Source organism: Pinus tabuliformis, chromosome J (genome assembly GCF_031772625.1).
Source record: "Pinus tabuliformis cultivar Carrire ecotype Pingquan chromosome J, CPIR1, whole genome shotgun sequence".
NCBI classification, from domain to species: domain Eukaryota; kingdom Viridiplantae; phylum Streptophyta; class Pinopsida; order Pinales; family Pinaceae; genus Pinus; species Pinus tabuliformis.
Window position 1 is genome coordinate 996,979,680 of NC_142295.1, and position 20,477 is coordinate 997,000,156.

The following is a 20,477-nucleotide window of genomic DNA, read 5'->3' on the forward strand; positions in this document are numbered from 1 at the left end:
CATGTTTTTGCTTTAATAATATGTATACTCCTAAATTTTCTGAACTGTAGTTTTGTGGGCCAATTGTTTTCTGTATTGTACGGTATCCACATTTGAATTCAGATTCTATCTTGATAACTATAATTTATTAGTATGTTTTTATGAATATATTGCATTGTAAGTGTTCTCTCTTCTTACATTGGACAAGAGAATACGGCTGTCTTTGACAATGTGAAGTTGTGGAAGATGCAAAACTTCCCTTGCTTTACATGAGCCAACTTGACCTTCAATAGAAATGTTGCTGAACACAATGAGAAGTTTCATGCTTCTTTAGAGAGCATCCCGAAAGGCTTGTGTAATTCCTGCTTTGTTTTGGTTGATGCCTTGCTGAGGAATCATTGAGACTCATCATGGTTTTGTGGTCCAATCAGAACCTATTCAATAATCACCTTCGTTGACTATATTAGTCGAACACAAACCCTGTCAAAATTCTCAAGCCAGTAGGGCTCGGGCACAATGTTAGTTCCTCAATATGGTGATCAAAGTCTGTCTTCAACATTACAATTGTCTTCACGCATCCTTTTTCTAAATGAATCTATATTACATGCGCTTGAAGAACTAGCTTTGAAGTCTCTATTCTCAGGCAATGTTCAGGTCTAAGTTCATGTAGGCAATTCTATGTTGAAATTATACTTGCATACCAGAATCTTATATTGGCAGAAGACCGTTACTCAAATGTCTGCCAAAAAGAGAACCCATTTTGACACACCACCTATGCAGAGGAAGAAGCTTCATAAGTGTTTGGGCTCCTTTTCTCTATCATGGCTGGGGAAGTAGCCAAGAGTAAATATCTCTACAGGCATGAAGTCCAATAAAAATAATGTATAAGACATATTTGACAACCAACAATTGCATCTAAAATGAAAAATATGTTCCCGGCCTTTCAGAAAATGTGGAGTCTAGCAGAATGTGAGGCCGTCATTATCATCGAAATTCCAACAAGATATGAATCTTTCAGTCTTATGGTATTATGGGACAATAACATCACTGATATATGAACTATATATCAAGCTTTTAATCCTAAAATATAAGTGATGGATGCTTCATTACAAAGCCTAGAAGTCTTCTTTCAAATGTAACAATTGGATGATGCACAGAAGTTGATGCTAATAGAAGTCCGTATGGAGTGACCAACCCATAACATGGTGGTGGGCTCTTGTACGAGAATCCTTCTTTCAAATATAACAACTGAATGATGCACAGAAGTTGATGCTAAAAGAAGTCAGTATGGAGCGACCAACCCTTAACATGGCGGTGGGCTCTTGTACGAGACTTAGTCAACTCAAATTCACCTCCTACACAAACTTTGATATGCTTCAAGCAAGAAATGCAAGATAGGTTATACCTGAAGGGGAAAGCAGAGGAAATCATGAAGCAATGGATTCATGTAAGGCAAGTACCTAGTCAAAGGAATCAAACAATATTTTTGATGGCTTCAAGTCCATGGTGACGAATTGGAAGTTCCTCGACTCACTTCTCAGAGGACTCTCAACCAAAATATCCAAAGAAAAATGGACCTGCTTAGTATAAATGCTTTGGAGAATGCTTTACAAGTAGCTTTCGAGTTTGAGGCCAAACCTTCAGAAGAAAATGTACTAAGCCTCCACCAACTAAAGTAAGGTTCTCGAAGCCTTATCTTTTAGAACCGTCTCTATTAGTAACTCAGAGCAGCCTTTAAATCAGGGAAATGATTACACAATAGATAAAATTGGCCAACGCTTATCAAAAATTCCATCCAGCCAGATAGTCGATGCTCAATCCTACTTTATATTTTCTAAGTGCAACCAATAACTCCACGAGGATAACATGATCCCTATTTAGCAAATACACCCCTGCCTGCTCAAATGGTTGGTACCTATAATCATAGCCCTGTATGGATAAAAATGATGACTACGAGTTACATTGGCTCTATACATTGATGGCAGTTTCTTTAGCTTTGCCAACAATCATTGTACTCTAGTATAGACTAAATGGACACTGGAATTTCCGTTATCCAGAAGATCGAATCTTACCCAAGGAATTCACAAAAGTTGTTGCCAACCCACAACTGGTTGAAAATAATCTCCATCATCATAACCAACTTTATGCCCATAATATGCACAAATGGTAACACATGATACATCTCCCAAACCAATGGAGTCCAACTAAAGTCTAATCCGAGATCCTCCATTCTCAACACTTTATACATAAAAAAACTTGTTTGTAATCGACCTCTCTTTGCACTTTTTGGGGCAATTGCTAGTTATATTAAGTTACTTGAAAAATTGGTCTCCTACAATGTATTTTAGGTATTAGAGGAGGGAAATGGTTATTTCCATTAATTGAGGAATCATTTAGGCAATTTCAGTCTTGTAGAAAAGATTTGTGTTGGTTCAACCTGGGCTCGAAACTTTTTTGTTGTCATCTAATTAATGAATGCATTAGGTTGACCATAACAAAATATCCATTTTCAGAATACACATTATCGTCCACCCTTGCTTTCAACAATGCCCATTCACATGTCGCTATTCTTCCCCACTCTATACCTTACCACTCTATGCCTTACGGCGTTTCCTTTGCAACATAAGGTGCAAATGCTAGTTATTATAGGCCTCCTCCTCAAAAGAATGTACTATAAAAGAATGGCAGGGATTATTTCCAAGTCTTGCAGGGACATCTAACATTTTTTTATTAAGCATTGTAGAGCCAGATATAAAATCACGACTTGACTTGAACTATGTGGTGAAAGGTGCAATGATTAAACCAAAGATTGATCTTATAATGGACGTATCATATCATTGATGCGTGGAAAATGATTGTTCAACAAATATTGATCGAGATCGTAATTACCTACCCTGCTAGATGTTCTGAAGTAATAAAGCATGTGCAAGGTGTTAAGGGATGATTTTTTTTTTTGCTTACTTCCCACATCATTAATACTGGCTGAATTTGACAAGATCGCTAGAAAACATGTGAATTTGGTATGTCCTTGAAATGCATACAACATTAAATGTATCACAGACATCTGAGGTCTGAAATTAGTGGCAACACACCCACGCCGAGAATTGAAAGTTAGTGATGCTCAAGGAAACTGATTATTTGCAGGCCATGTTGCAGATCCCTCATCATCTTGATTATCATGGGTTGTGATTGCTCCTCCTTTTACTAGCACAACTTGAAGATACATTCAAATATTATATTGTTATAAACTTGGGAAAAATAGTTAACAAAAAAATTTACAAAATGATTTATAACGCTAATAAAATATAATCCAAATTTGAAAAAAAAAATATTAAATAATATACATTCAAATACCATATTGTAAGATATAGAACCATAAACATGTTGAACTATGCCCTATAGATAAATCATAAAGAAAAACATTGTAAAGTCTATGTTGGTTGGAGCTAAGATTCATGAGGTCTATGTTAGTTGGAGCTAAAATTCATGAAAATAGTAGGTGGCACCTTGAACCTGCTTTAGTTCAATGTCCCTTCAATTTCGAAGGGAGTATGTTTCTTTATTCATATCCTTATAAACATAATCAAATCAGGGAGAAGACAAGATAAATGTGTTGCATTTTATGTTTTGGAAAAGAAGTAAAAGCATATAGTTCTGCAAGGAAAAAGCACCATTCGTCCAGTTAATGACTAACTGTGAGATCCATAGATGTGGGGTTTAATAATTTCTCTTTCCATAATAAGCAGCACAATGAGTTTAAGGGCCAGGAGATGCGCTGAAATGATTTTATAAGAGATGTAAAATTGTTGTGTTATTTTTTAAAAGATTTTTTTGAGTTGTTTTATTAAAAAAAATTGTTTTTAGTGTGATTTTTTGGATTTTTGAGTGTCAGAATTCAACCAAAAAATTTGATGTGAAATTTTGATTTGTGTTATTTAAACTGGTTTTGTGACTGTATGTATGGATTCATCACCCTTAAAATCCCCTAGGGCACTTCGATTGTGCATGGGTTACTCATCAAGCTTGTGATTTCAATAAATTCCTGCTGGATTTTAGAGAAATTACACAGAAAAACCCACCAAAAAAGCTTCCAAAAAATCTCACTAAAGTCATCTTGTATAAAAAACAGCCATAGATAATTAATATGGATTCAAAACAACTTATTAAATAGAGACTTGAATATTAAATACAAAAATGCTTCCAAAATTGTAAAACTTTAGATAAATGTGTATTGAGGAGAATGAGACAAATTCTCAAAAATAACATGATTCCTAGCTACCTTTGACAACCATGAAGAAACAAAACCTATCCAATATTCTAATACACCTCCAATAAAAATACTTTCCCACATATAAATATTCTTGCATTTCTAAACTATATACCTATTTAGATCCATCTTAAATCTATATATGTATCTACCAAATACTAAGAAAAATAAAACTCAAAATTAATTACAAATTTTAATTATATATAATTAAAATATATAATTATTATTTTTAATTTTAATATTTTTTTATTTTACTAAATCAATATAATATTAATAACACTTTAATTAAGATTTTACAACATCAATATTATACTAGACTATAAAATACCCTAACCAAAATTAATTATATATAATTATTATTTTTAATTTTAATTTTTTTTTAATAATTAATATAACATTACATAACAGTTAAATTAGAATTTTCCAGCATCATTACTATACTGAACTATAATATTTTAAAACATTACTAACATAATCCAATATATTACTTCTATATAATAAACCAAAAAATATTTATATATTTTAAAATATTTTCTCAAATAAAAATTATTATTTAATTTATTTTAACATTTTTATTTATATGTTAGAGTGTGCTAACCATCTAGCATACACTAACACCCAAACCCAAAATCAGTCGACCTACTGGCACCTACTGGCAACAACCACACGTAACATCAAATTTACATTTACATATCACTAATAACTTTATTAAAAAGAAATAACCCACCAACGACAAACTATCTAAAATAACGTTTAAATCTGATCATCTATACGTTTGAAAAAACAGTTTTTATGAGAAAACTCAAAATCAAAATATATAATCCTTTTCCTTTATTGTTATTTTAAAATCATTGCTGCATGCAGGTCAACGTTGCTAATGATATTGTCCAGCTGTTGTAGAGCAAACGTTTACAAATTGATTTGTTATTTGTTAGGGATATTTTGTGATGGAAAGTTATTGGTATAAAAATTTAGCTATATTAAGATATGTACAAATTTAGTTTTAAGATACGGTGTGGTTCAATTTGAAATGTGATTTTTTTATAGTGATTTTGATAACTTAGATATTATCGAGTATTTTTTGGAGTAAATAACGTAGAAATCTTTAAGTCAATATATTTGAAACCACTCACTTTGATGGTAACTTAGATACCATTTAGTATTTTCCAGACTAAATCACATAGAAATTTTTAAGTCAGTGCATTAGGAACCACTAACTATGATTTATCATTAAGATATAGATGATGCACCACAATTATTCAACCACAAATTAAATGTACCAATCATCTTTGAACTCACATGAACTACAAACATAAAAATAGTTTACCGAGGCTACAAATTTACCTAAAAATGAAAAATAGTGGAAATTCTGGACAAAGACTTTGAGAAATTTGAGTTACAATGGTCAAAGTTTTTAAATGGTTAGAAAATTTTTGTTGACGCTGAATCCATTTCCACCATACAAAAAACAATTCGAACTTTCCACCATACAAAAAACGGATTCTAACTCTATACAAAAAATCACCCAATTTCCAGAGTGAATAATTTTTTATTTTTTATTTTTTTAAGTATTGGGGGTTTTTGCAGTATGCATTATGTTAGATATTAATTTTTTGGGATTCAAGTGCGTTAAGTAAGTCATTCATCTATGACCATTTCCATGAGAGTTAGTCATAACTAACTAATTTCTCATGATGTTTGAATAGTCCACTTAGCACTCATTGCATCGGGTGATGCTCATAGAGGTGAAGATGTGGGATTGAAACTAGTGAAATAAATCACATAGTGTCAATCATCACTTGGGGGGCTTGTAACCAAGATTCCTGGGAGGTCACCCATCCAGATCACCTCTGGGTTGGGATTGAAACTAGTGAAATAAATCACATAGTGTCAATCATCACTTCCGGGGCTCGTACCAGGACTTCCTGGGAAGTCACCCAAGTCACCCATCCCAGATCCCCTATGGCTCAAGCACACTTAATTGTGGAATTTTCCCCACAATCAAACCCACTTAGATTTTTTTAACCAAATTTCCACTTCTAGATTAAATAACTTTACAAACTAATTTATGATCCCATACCCCACTTAGATTTTTTTAACCAAATTTCCACTTCTAGATTAAATAACTTTACAAACTAATTTATGACACCATGCCCCTTGATATTTCCTCTACCCGGCCCGCCGACACCGTCGCCATCTGAGGAGCAACAGTGCCCACGCTTTTGACGCTGTCCACGGGACCGTCAGATCCCGCAGACCCAAAAGAGACCGAATGACGTCATCAAAATAATTCCCGTCAAGTGACGGAACGAAGCACAACTTCCACTATTCACTTTAACTGTCGAATCACCACGTCCAGTATAAACGCCGAGGCTGCACAGAAAGGAGAGCCGAGTGTTCGAAGAATACTATCAATCTTGGGCCTTTACCTTCACAGAGCGCTCAATTCAGAAAATCGATGGAAGCCAAAACGAGGCCAACAGCAGAGCTGGATTTGAGAAGGGGCATGGGATTTCGCTGGGCATTCGTTCTGCTGCTCTCAGGTATAGAAATTAGACATTGTAACATTGGATTTCGCTTTCTGTTTTGTATAAGTGTTTGACTGTTATTTTGCTGGGCATTCATTCTGCTGCTCTCAGGTATAGAAATTAGACATTGTAACATTGGATTTTGATTGCTGGTTTTTATAAGTTTTTGACTGTTACTGGTTTGTGCACACAGTTGCTTCAATACAGAGCACTGAAGGGTTCAGTGTCACGGGAACTGTGGGAATAAACTACGGGCAAATAGCAAACAACCTGCCATCCCCGTCCGAGGTCGTGGAGTTGCTGCAGGCTTCCAATCTGACAAATGTCCGGATCTACGACGCAAATCCACAGATTCTCAACGCGCTCCGCAACACCAGCGTGCAGATCGTGGTCAGCCTCGGCAACGAATATGTAGCCACGATGAGCGCCCGCCCGGACAAGGCCCGGCAGTGGGTGAAAAAGAACGTGGCAGCCTACATTCCAGCGGGGACTAACATCACGGGCGTCCTTGTGGGCAACGAGGTCTACGCGGGCAACGATACGGTACTGAAACAGAATCTGATGGGTGCTCTGAAGAACATACACTCGGCCCTGGTGAGCCTCGGCCTCGACAACACCGTTAAGGTCTCCACGGCGCACTCTTTCGACGTCTTCGTATCCTCCTTCCCGCCTTCCAGTTGCGCCTTCAGCGACAAATCCGTGACTTACATGAAGCAGCTCTTGGACTTTCTTTCCGCAACGCACGCGCCTTTTCTGGTCAATGTGTACCCCTATTTTGCCTACAAGGGCGACCCGAGCAACGTCCCTCTGGACTACGCTCTCTTCCGGCCCAGCAATGGCGTGGTCGATTCCAAGACCAATTTGCACTACGACAACCTGTTCTACGCCCAGATCGACGCTGCGTACTCGGCGCTCGCCGCTCTGGGCTACGGTAAGGTCGAGGTCAGGGTCTCGGAGACAGGGTGGCCCTCCAAGGGGGACGATGATGAGGTCGGTGCCACGCCCGAGAATGCAAAGATTTACAATGGAAACCTTCTGGAGAGGCTCCACAAGAAGGAGGGTACTCCCCTGAAGCCCAATGTGAGCGTGCAGGCCTTCATTTTTGCGCTCTTTAATGAGAATTTGAAGCCCGGGCCTACATCCGAGAGAAATTATGGGCTCTTTAAACCAGACGGAACTGAGACGTATGACCTTGGCTTGAAAGGATTGAAGCGAATAGTGTCCTCTCTGCCTCCGCCCCCGACTGTTGCCACGGGCAACAGCAGTAATTCCATCCCAACTACAGCTATCACCTCCCCTACCGCTCCCAGCCCGTCTGTGTCCACAGGTGACGGTACTAATTCCAGTTCGGGCAGCTCCTCAGCTAAGGTAATGCTTTGATATTTCATGTCTGTGTTTGGCTGTTTGTATTTAGTCTTTGAATTCTGCAAATCATTTAAGCTTTGTGCATGTGTTTTGCTCAACAACTGTGAAGATTAGAATCTTTATAACCATTTTGAGGTCCTGCTTCTGGTTTGAATTTTTGTGGTATTCGTTTACTTCGCAGTAGAGTCTCTGAACAATCAATGAAAATGGACATTTTTGGATTGCAAGTTTCTGTGGAGCGGTTTTTGAGAGATTGAGTTCGGATAATCCACAGTGTTCATCTTTTTTGTTGACGTTTCGAGTCTAGAGCAAGACTCATCATCAGGACTTGATGATGAGTCTTGCTCTAGACTCGAAACGTCGACAAAAAAGATGAACACTGTGGATTATCCGAACTCAATCTCTCGAAAATGGACATTTCTATATTAGGCTCTGATTGTTCCGTGAGGGTTTGTTCGTTCTTCAACTAAAGTAAAGATGGTTTAATGGGATTTTACTGTGCGCTTTCCAAAACAGACAACTTTGTTGGATCCTTCTCTGTGAGTGATTTAGTGAGCACCTCAGGCCACCAAAATCAGCCATCCATTTTGGACAACTTTGTTGAATCCTTTTCCATGGGTGATTTATCAGATCACAAAAACCAGACTTCCATTTTGGACAACTTTGTTGGATCCCTTTCCTTGGGTGATTTAGAGAGTGACCTGAAATGGGTGATTTATCAGATCACAAAAACCAGACTTCCATTTTGGACAACTTTGTTGGATCCCTTTCCTTGGGTGATTTAGAGAGTGCCTCAGGTCACTGAAACCAGCCTAAACTTTGTTGGATCCTTTTCCCAGGGTGAATTAGAGAGAGCCTCAGCTCACTGAAACCAACCTTCCATTTTGGATAACTTTGTTGGATCTTTTTCCCTGGGTGAATTAGAAAGTTCCCTAGGTTACCGAAACTATTATATTTTTAATGGTAAGACTTAGACTAACTATGATTTGAAAATTCATAAACAACTAGTGAGGAACTCCTAAGACACCGTAATACTTCAGGTCTTTCATAAATAGAGAGTTACCTTTTGAGCCATTTGCCTCGTCTATTTACAATCAAAATATTTTATTTTCAACATGCTGTCCAGTGTCCATTTGTTTGATAATTCATCTCTGTAAAAAAAATATGAAAAATTAGCTATATCTTTCATCTTTTGGCTATATGAAAATTTGTAAAATGCTCTTTGTTAATCCAGACCTTGAATTACTAGCCTATGCCACAGTAACAGTAAAGATGTAGGTGTGTAATAAGTAGAGAGTTAACTTTTGAGCCTTCTTCCTCACCAATTTAAAACCAAAACTTCTAATTTTTTAATTTTTAACATGCTATCCATTTGTTTGATGATTTATCTCTGAAAAAAAGTATGAAACCAATTTAAAACCAAAACTTTTAATTTTTTACATGCTATCCATTTGTTTAATGATTTATCTCTGAAAAAAAGTATGAAGATTTTTGAGATCGGGCTAAATATTTGTCAGTGAACAAATAATTGTTAATCCAGGACTTGCACCCTCCTAAGCCACAGTAAAGATGTAGGTGTCTAGAGAAGTAGAGAGTTTCCTTTTGAGCTCTGCGGCTCCAATTTTAAATCAAAACCTTGGATTTAAATATGTTCTCATTTTGCTTGATAATGCTTTTCTGGGAAAAATGATGTGAAGATTTTTGAGATTCTGCTAAATCTTTCATATTTTAGTTTTGGCCTCCTAGTCTCGGTTAAGAATGAGGTATCATAAAATATCACATCATAATTGGCCACATTAACACGGCAACATGTTCTCAAACTCCAGAGGACTAGTCACTAAACTCAACTCGTTGTGAAGAAAACTCGTTGATTTATTACTTGACCACAATCAGCTTGACTAACAAAATGGTTTTGTTTGAGGTTTAGTTCTTACCTTCGTGATATATTTTGACAGACAACTGCGAAATTTATGAGGTAAGAATTTTATTTAAAATTGGAGGAAAATAGAAAAATTTAAGGTATAGATTTTATCTGTGTTCTCATATATTTTCTCTTTCTGGTAAGGCTTTATTCTTTTTAACTGTTTTATTTCAGCTTTAGTTTTTTTCAGTTTGTAAACATAATCTGGGTAGAAAAATGGGAAAATTGAGGTAAAGTTTCAATTTCACATCTTCATGGTTTGTTTTCCTCTAGGAACCAGAAGAAAAGGGAAATTTTTGAGCTATAGATTTATTTTCGATTTCATTTATTTGCTGATTTGTGTGCTATACACGTCTATGTTTTATCATTTAATGCCATGCTTTTGTTGTATGATCTTATGTAGATGTTTCTTTAGGACAGATAGCAGTAATTCGCGTTACTTGTCATACTCTTGATTTATACTTTAAGCATGGAAATGATATAAATAATTCTTTGGTGTAGCAGCATTTAGTAATTCCTCAAGGGCTACATTGTAGCCTGTGAGATCCTAAAATCCTAAATCCTCATATACAGATTCAAAACCTAAGCCATATACCCTAAAAACACAGCTTAAAAGCATAAATGCTCATAAAAAGATTAAAAAATGTGAACCATAATAATGAACTTAGCTCTTGAAAATTTCAAGATAGGGATTCAGCTATGCATGTTGCTTTTTTCCACCTAATATCGCTAGTTGAAAACATTGATGCAGTTATTGTAATCCCGTTGCACTCTCTTTCCTCAAGTGAAACTAAGGCACATATGTCTCCAAATATGGCAATCCAATTTGATGGGCTCACAGCCTGCGATTGTTTTTGTTTGCTTCTTTTGTACCAGCCCAGTCTAATTTAAATGAGTGCTTTTAATCTGTTGCTCAGGTTCAAACCCTTTAATTTCATTTGTTCTTTTTCCGTTTAGGGTGACATACACAACATGAATACAGAGCTTTTCTCTCAGGTCTTTGGCATTGAAAGATGAATACTTGAAACTTATTATCCTTTTGTTACTGGTCATAGAAAGTATAGTCCCTGCAGCCTTTAACCATTGGTTTAAATCTCATGGTTATGTTATAGCATTTTTGTTTATGTCTTGGTCATGGTTATGTTAAAATAACACTGCTTATGTATTTTTTTACCAGTAAAACACTTTTAAAGTTTCATCAGATATCCCTTTTAGAATCAACGCAACCGAAGGATGAAAACTAATGGTATCTAGCAAAATTGAAAACCTTTTATATAAGGTTGAAATCTTCAATGTCATCTCTTTTTGTTGTTTATCGTTGCCAATCCTTGTTATCTAAAAGGGCTTGGATTCAATTTTTATCGGGTGCATTGATGGCAGTTTGATTGAATCCCCTTGAAAACACTGATTTTTATCGTGTTCACGCTCTTACTGTTTTTGCCATGTGAGTCGTTGGAAAATTCTCTCTGACCTTTGAAACAAGGCACTGTAAGAAAGGAAATTATTGTTGTTTATGATTCAGCAGGTGCACAAGTTTGCAAATAATGATGAATTGAATAGTTTCTACAATAGCAAGGTTAGATTGTATTGGCCTTTGCTGTACGTAAGTCTGGTATTAGTATGAAATGCAGCTATTTTCCCGTACAAGTACATGGTCAATCTACTTTTGGGTTCATGTCTTTGATACCTTAATACCCATAGATATAAAAAGACAATGTAAAAGCACCAAAAACATTTTAAGCGAGACTAAAACTATAAAAATGAAGCCCATTGCAAAATTTTATACGAATGAATTATTTTTCTGATTTATTGTTCATTGTTGAGGTTGTAATTCTTCTAGATTTTAAAACAAAATGCATATTTCGTTTAGTGTCTATGAGATTAATATTACTGGAGCCCTTTTTGATATGTATTTTTCCATATCAAATCATATCTGTATCTTGTTATTATGGTTTCTACTTGTCAAGTACTATTTTTGTCTTTGGCATTTTATGTTTTGACTTATAGTATACATTGAAATTCTTTATTTTTTTTCGTTTTTGAAGATTCAAAGTGGCTTACATTATATTTTCTCTTGTCTTGATTACAGGGAATGCATTCACTGGTCTTCATTTCCTTCTACCTCCAGATTTTAGCTCTCTCTTCTTTTATCAGTGTTCTGATTTTGGAACATTAGCAAACAAAATTGATTATTCTTTCACTGGAATATCTACTTATATATTAGAGTAGAAAACAACCACAATCTTCTCCTCTCAACTCGGTGCCAGATTGAGTCTAATCCAATCAGGAACTTCCTGCTTGTATTAAAACAAGATTACGTGAGTCTTGCTATACAACGCACATGTTACGGACAAATACTCCATTCTTGAGAATTAATCTTTGTAATGCTGGCTTGGGTCTGTATATGAATCTGGAAGTTCATGGTGCTCTTTCTTATTGTCTTGCTATCATCTTAGAGCATTAATCAAGTTTGTAGGCATGCTCTTGAATTAATTTTTGACATCATTTTTTTGTGAATGTGTTTGTTCAATGTGACTTTAATATGGAATGAATCTGTAAATTCTTCAAGGGATGAGAATTATATTGTCATTTCTCAGAGCCAGACAATGGTTTTGGAATCAAGATTTTCGTAAGTGCTTGTATTTTATTTTAGAAGAATCAGCGAAGTTCAACGTAAGGTTGGGAACAATGTTAACCCTTCTACTTAGGATTAGCTGAAAGCACAAATCTTAACATGGTATATTTCTAACACTTCAACTTTCGAATCTTAACATGGTATATTTCTAACACTTCAACCCTTTTACTTAGGATTAGCTGAAAGCACACATCTTAACATGGCATATTTCTAACACTTTCTATTACAGAACATCGTGGTATAATGGTATTTAAGGGGGCTGTTTGCAAACCATAACCTAGTGAGTATGGGTTATTGCTGAGAATGGACCTTGGGCATCTTGTGGGCTGTTTGTTTGTCCAAATCAAGTGTCAGTGTCCAAGTGGAAGTCTCGATTAAATGCCATTGCATTTAAAAGAAATATGTCATCCTTCACCATCATACGATGGTTGGAGAGGAGGAAGATTGAAAACCTTTATGACATGATTGAGATCAGTTTGGGTTTTTGCATTCTTTAGGAAGAATGCTACTTTTATAAACAAACAGTAATTAAAAAACATATTTTTCTAAACATGGATATTGGTTTGGAAGGTGACAAAACATATCATTATTCAGTTGACAAACTTATTATTTAATTGTCAATTGACAATAAAGAAAATCATTACTAGTTATAATCCACTGACTACTTATATTAAGTAAAGAATGATCCACTACTTATATTAATTAAATCATTACTAGTTATCATCCACTGGCTAATATTAAGTAAAGAATGATCCACTACTTATATTAATTAAAGAATGAATTACAGACGAAGAAATCTCTATTTGCCCTTTTTAGTGTTTTTTTTTCTTATACACTGCTACTCATATTAAATAAATTAAGGAATAAAGGATAGGGAAAAAAAAAAAAATGCAAATGGGCACCTTTACAAGAACAAGTATCGGAGGAAAAAACAAACGGGCAACTACTTTATCCGAGGGTTAATCAAAGAACAGCTTTCACTTAGAAAGTGCTTCAAGAGCACAATTACACCAATTTCGCGACAGAAAAGGGTTATCAAATGTAACATTACACGGGTGTTTTCACAAAACCTGTAAAGCAATTATTCTGTTGCAATTTAAAACTCTGATATGTCACAACAGAGCTAACAATTTTTTAATAATAAAGAAGCTGCTGAAGAAGATACATAGTTAAGTATTCCACATATGCTCTCAGTGAAATACAGTTAATAATCCCAAATGTAATTCCCTATAGTTGTTGGTAACTGTGTATTCCACACATGCTCCCAGTAAAATACAGTTAATAACAATGTTCCACCAACATTGGTGTGGGTGCAGGGAGGTGCACAGGGGACGTGTGGGAGTACCCTCAAATGTTAGGGAAATTTCAGAGGTAGGGAAATTTAGGGGGTGCAGGGAGACGTCGGGGTATATATATATTCATTGTTCAACAATGAAAGCAAAATATTAAATAGACTAATAGGAATATGGATACCAATACATTGAAAATTGAAATTTGATCCATACATAAAATTTAAATTCATAATTGAATTAAATAATGACATATATTGATCCATCCTCATCATTCATTTTGATACATACATCATTCATATGACATACTCATTATTTATCCATACCATGAGATTCAATTAAAAAATTCAATAATAAAATATTCAAATACATTGATCCATATCATTCATCATTCTACAATTTGCATTGATTTAAAAATTAAATTGATCATTCTAGGATCTAAATTGAAAGCAAAACATACTAGTATATTACCATGTAATATATACTAGATATTGAAGTTTTGAGGGGGGGTGCCTAGGTGCACCGCTTTTGGGAGTCTCGCACCCCACACTGGGGAAACGCACCCCCTTGCGTCTTCCCAAGACTTCCCGTCTCGGGTGTGTGGGGAAACACACCCCTAGTAGACTCCCCGTTTCGGGGGTGTGGGGTGCGAGGGGTGCGTGTACTCGACCCTGGGGGACGTGTCCCCGTGGAACACTGGTTAATAATACCAAATGTAATCCCCATAACTGTGGGTAACTTTGTAGTTCCATTAAAAGTGACAAATAATTTCAAGCTTATTGTGGTACACACAAATGCATCAGTTAACTCCAAATGAGAAGGTTGCTTCTTGGTGTGTGGCAATCCTTAAAATGTTATGATCCAAGTTAAAGACTCATCTGGAAGGAGACTGGGTAGGACCACATTTTACAGAGTCAATTCACTTATTAATTCATCTATTTAAACCTTCGTAATAGATCCCAAGTGGATTCAACATTATTTGAAAAGAGAAAGGTGAGTTGAGGCATTGATACAAATTATGGGGTTTGTAAATTTAGATGAGTTTACTTTGTTTCCACAGCCAATCTCTTCATGATCCCAAATGGTTCACTATATTGTTTGTTATGTTTTCTTGGTATTTTTTAGGAGGACAAATTAGAACTAAAGGTTTGCATAGTGCATTTGCAAGGTAAGGCTTATTTTGGTGATTTTTTCAATGTTTTTTTTCGGTATTAAACAAATCTCTTTTGGGGTCAAAACTTACCCAACAATTTAGCATCTTGATGTTTTACACATTGAAAGGTAGGTATCCAATGTTGCAAATATCATCTTAATTGGAGTTTGTATGAGGAAGATATGTCTTACAAGTTGATCTATGTTATTGAACACCATGGCACTAAGTGGATGCCGCAATGCCCATTACTGAGATGTGGAGCCATAATGCTCCCTACTCACATGTGGAGTTAGTGATGTGTCAAACTTCAAGAATATTTTAGAGGGCCCAAAACTCTACCCTAATTGGGGGTTGGGGTATGCAAACGGCCTATTTAGATGACTCTTTAGACATGTTAAAGTACCATGAATATTTCACTAGATAGTTTGTGGCAAAGATCTAATAAAAATACATTGAGATCTGAAATCTATACCATGAGGGTTACTTTTGCTCCGATTAGTTAGATTTATTAAATTATTGTTTTATTCTTATACATGCAATATATAAAATGTGGAAAAGAGAGAACATATAAAAATCATTCACAAACCAAAGTGACTCCAAGGTATGACTCATTCAATCCTCAATATGAGTTACAACTCAACCCTTTTAGAGTATTCTTCATAGTGTCATTTCCATGAGTAACAGGGGTTGATGTGACATCCGCTCAATTATGGTGGTCGATCACAATGGGTCAACTTTTGGGATGCATAGCTTTTGCGTCCGAACTGCAGTTGACACGAGTCTTGCTCCATTGGAAAGGTCTTTGAGTGTAGAGTAGTGCTAGATGGTGTGACATTTAAGTGATAATTTTACCTCCAAAAAATATCGTTCAAGGCTTCAAATTGGTCCTAGAATGCTGTTAACTTTAATTCTCCAAATAGCGCGCCCCCCCCCCCCCCCCCCCCAAATTAAAAGTCCTTTTTATAAGTCAATTTCTTTGATTTTCCACTGTAGAAACATTAAGATGGATGACAAACAATATAATGATCAGATCATACCTTTGTATTTTGAGAGGCTTTTGGACTTCAAAAGCTTTTATTAAATGAGATGAGAGAATTTTCCCTCTACTTTTTCCTTAGAGTACCATTTAGGCTTGTTTGGAAGTTGTTCTTTCAACCCAATATGCCAAAGCTCATGTTGCCCTTGTCTTGTAGTTTTGTACCTCTTTTATAAAATTGTATTTTTTTGTCAACTCTACCTAAACATTTAGTGTTAAATCTCTCCCTGATCCATCATGGAAAATTCATATAGTTTCAAATTTTTCACATTCACTATTGAGTAAATATGCATATATGGGGTTAAACTAAGTTTATAGGTGTTATCTCCTATCTTTTCCAATATCTCAAAGGGAACATATCGCATAACCTTGATTTTCTTACGAGGGCCCTATAGCCCCCCCTTGTTCAATTGTAACCAAACTATGTCTCTCACCTGTAATATTTTCTCTGTTAGGTGTTGATCATGCTTGGCCTTGTACTTTTCATGTGACTTCTCAACATCTACTACACTTGCAAATGGATCTGTGTGATGTTCTCTACAAATTTCTCTATCCTTAAAGCATCCCTTGTGAGATCCGCCCTCACTCCTCCTTGTTGCTCATATGCAATATCCAAAATTGAAGGTGGCAATTATCCAAAACAAGGTTCAAATGGGGACTTACTAGTAGAAGTATGGTCTACTCTCTTATGAGAGTGTTGTATATATACTAGATTTTCATTCCAAGTCTTCGGATGCTTTTGATTGTAACCCCTCAAAAGCTACACTAAAGAACTGTTGACTACCTTTTTTTTTCTCATCTCTCTGTGGATAAAATGTTGTAAACATTTTCAACTTCGTGTCCAGCTTCTCCCATAATGTAGTCCAAAATGCATTGAGAAATTTTGTGTCCGTGCTTGAAATGATCCTCCTTGGTACCCCAAAGTGTACCTAGACTTGTCTAAAGAACAAGTTTGTTGCTTCTTGCCCACTGATGGTTTTTTACAGAGCATGAGAACAAACATCTTGTTGAACTTGTTAACCACCACGAATAGGTATTCATGTCCTTTTTTGGTTGTTGGTAAACCTCCCACAAAGTCCATGGATTTTCTTTTCGAGGAACAAGTGAGTATAGATAAGGAATTGTATAGAATTTGTTTCTTGTTACTCAGATTTTGGTACAAAAAAGCATACACATTTTTATCGTCCTACCTACACCTTCTTGCATCTTGGCATGGTCCACATATCTTTATAAGTTGGCCATTGTTTTCCCTACACCAAATTCTCTGCAACTTTGGAGCTGAGAGCCTCTTTGATTAGTTACATTTGTTCATCTGTAGGAACACATAACTTGTATAGCTTGTAAAGTAACCCATTCTGGAGATGATAGTCAACTATGTTATCACCATCGTGCACATGACTTTGGCTTTGCAACTGTTGAAACACCACCTAAAAGTTCTCACCTTCTGTGTATGTCTCTCTATATGCATCATGAGTGAAAGGCTCCATGTGCATTAGAGTTCCCAAAGTTGTAATCTTCGAAGTGGGTGGCCTAGAAAACATATTGACCAACTTGTTTGTGCTACCCTTCTTGTACTCGATCACTAAATGAAATTGTTGTAAAAATCCCATGCACTTGTAATTCCTTTTATGTTGCAACTTATTTTCAGCTTGCAAGTATTGTAGCAACTAATGAATTGTGTGGATCGCTGTATTTTTTCCTATCAAATAGTGTTTCCATTTTTTGACAATTTGCATTAGGGCATAGAACTCAGGCCATAGGTAGGGTAGATGAGAACCTCCGCATGAAACACTTCAAAATGGTAGCCTACATACCTTCCTATTTACATCAACACCTCTTTCATAGCATAACCACTCACATCTATCTCCACTTCAAAGGGTTACTGCAAGTTTGATAATGCAAGAATTGATACTTTATTGATTTTATTCTTTATCTCCTTAAAGGCTTTTTGTTGACCCTTTACCCATTGGAAATATTGCTACTCACTGTTATGGTGTGGAGTGGTGTTGCTACTACTGAAAATGAGGCCATGAATTTCCTCAGGTACTATATTGTTCCAACGAAGCTCTTGATCTCATAAATATTGGTAGGCACCAACCACTTCATAATGGCCTCTATCTTGGTAGGACCTATCTTCAACTCCCTTTCATTGATAACAGATCCTAAATACACCAAAGATTGTTGTCTTTTTGTCCTCCATTTTTTTATCCCTTCTTTGGATGCTTCATGGCATTCCTTCTACTTTGAACCACTTGGTTGTCCTTTTTTCTGGCTTATGTTTTTCAAGTATTGTGTCTGTACATATGCCTCATCCACCATTTTGGGTTTGAACAACATCACTTGCTTCTACACATGGTTTCGTATACCTCCCAAATACTTGAGGAGTATGTCTGGGTTCTTGGAAGAGATACCCAACATTATTGTGATCTTCCTAATTCTATGGTGTACTCTTATACACTTTGTCTCTGTCTGTGTTTGACGTAGTGCCATTGAATCCACTTGTCCTCTACATATCTGATAGGGTATAATTATGATGTATGGGAGTTTTGGAATCCGCCCACTTAGTTATTGGGGGATCCCCCTCCAACCTTAGGGTTTCTGTGTGGATTTCACACCCGGTTAGGGCATAACCCTCTAGTTTCAAATGAGTAATTTTTTTTTCTATTCCTCCTCAGTGGTGAACATTAAACTAAACCTCTAACTACTACAACCAATGATTTAATTTCAAAACTTCAATCTCACCTTGATATGGCTTGATTTTAACCTTTGCTTCCATCCTAAATAGGGACCGTGAATGGTTCATGAAACTCAAACCAGGTTGTTCTTTTATGGGTTCTTTCTTACTCTCCTTCTCTGGTTCTTCTTGATCCCCTAATTTTCCCTCTGATATGAATTTTAATTTGAAACCTTTGTCTTCTCCAATTCTATGTTATTTTCCAGAGCCGCCATAAGGAGTTTCACATTACAATTGTTATCTGCGACCCGCTCTCGCATCCTTGTGAATCTCTCATTTGTTGGATCTAGAGGGTTATTAAAACTAGATTCGTCGGCCATGGATGAGGTTTTATGACTTTCTACTTAAATCGATATGGCCCCCTGAAACTCCCCACAATATACCCAAAGAAACCTTCTGTGATACCAACCTGATCTGTATATTGCCATGGATATTCCACTAGACAACTTGTCAAAATAAATTTAATAAAAATATACTAAGATCCAAAATTTATATTATGAGGGTTAATTTTCCTTCGATTCCCTGCATTTATGAAATACGTAAAATGAAAAAAATGCACCACTGATAAAACAATCACTCACAAACCTCAATAACACCAATATATGACCCAGGAAACTCTTTTAGGAAAAATATCAACTAAAAGGTGAGGATATTTCACTCTCTCTTTCTCTGAATATAATTGGTGCAAATAAAAATGAGCTGGGCTTGTGCCCTATGGATTGCTAAGAACACAAAATCTCTTTGTTCTTCCCTTTCTCAATCCACTCTCAGTTACTCTTCTCTACTATGGAGCAAAATGCACTAGAATATAATCGAACCCCTTTTCCTCCTAGTGGCTTGGTTATAACACAACTTGATAGCCAACTAGGGGTTCAATTTGACCCATTTAACCCTCAATATGAGTTGCATCTCGATCCTTCTAAATACTTCTTCATACTTCCCACGTGATTGTCCCCTTTTGTATGAATAATGAGGGACGATGTGGCATCCTCTTGAATTATGGTGGTCAACCATGATAGGTGAAATTCCAAGAGGCACAACTTTTGCATCTAAATTTTGATTGAATCAATTCTTGCATTGTTGGACAAGCCTTCAAGTGTAGAATAACTTAGCCCCAAAAAATGTCATTTAAGGCCTCAAATTAGCCCCAGAAGGTTTTTGACCCCAATTCTCCAAACTAGGTCCTTCCACTAAAACTACTCATGTAAGTTGATTTCTTTATTTTTTCCACCTCGAAAGCAATAAAATGGATGACAAACAATATAATGATCCAATCTAGATCACCACTAGAAAAAGAAGGGGTTCCATTCTTTCATTGTATTGATTTATTATTTGTAGTTGAGGAAAGAGAGGGGGTGAGATATTGGAGCTAGGTTTTCCCATATTGGATTTTCAGGGGATCTCCCTGGTAAGAAGTCCCGACTAGACCTCAGACCGTTTGGAGTAGGAGTTCCAGTAGTGGGTAGTAAAGCTATTTCTTGATTGTGATAACGCACATAGGTAAGCAAGATATCTTTGTTGGAAGCAAGTGTGTGACCTCGCAGCGAGATGCATGGGGATTCTAACACAC

At 36.1% G+C, this 20,477-nt stretch overlaps 1 protein-coding gene across 1 annotated transcript; it reads left to right on the forward strand.

Annotated features, from left to right (window-relative positions):
• The first annotated feature begins 6,608 nt into the window (after nt 1-6,608).
• Nucleotides 6,609-12,577, forward strand: LOC149230199 (glucan endo-1,3-beta-glucosidase 14-like). Its single transcript, XM_089378902.1, has 3 exons — nt 6,609-6,789; nt 6,968-8,142; nt 12,150-12,577. The coding sequence occupies exons 1-3, from the start codon at nt 6,705-6,707 to the stop codon at nt 12,234-12,236; spliced, it is 1,347 nt and encodes a 448-aa protein (XP_089235028.1). The 5' UTR covers nt 6,609-6,704; the 3' UTR covers nt 12,237-12,577.
• The last annotated feature ends 7,900 nt before the right edge of the window (nt 12,578-20,477 follow it).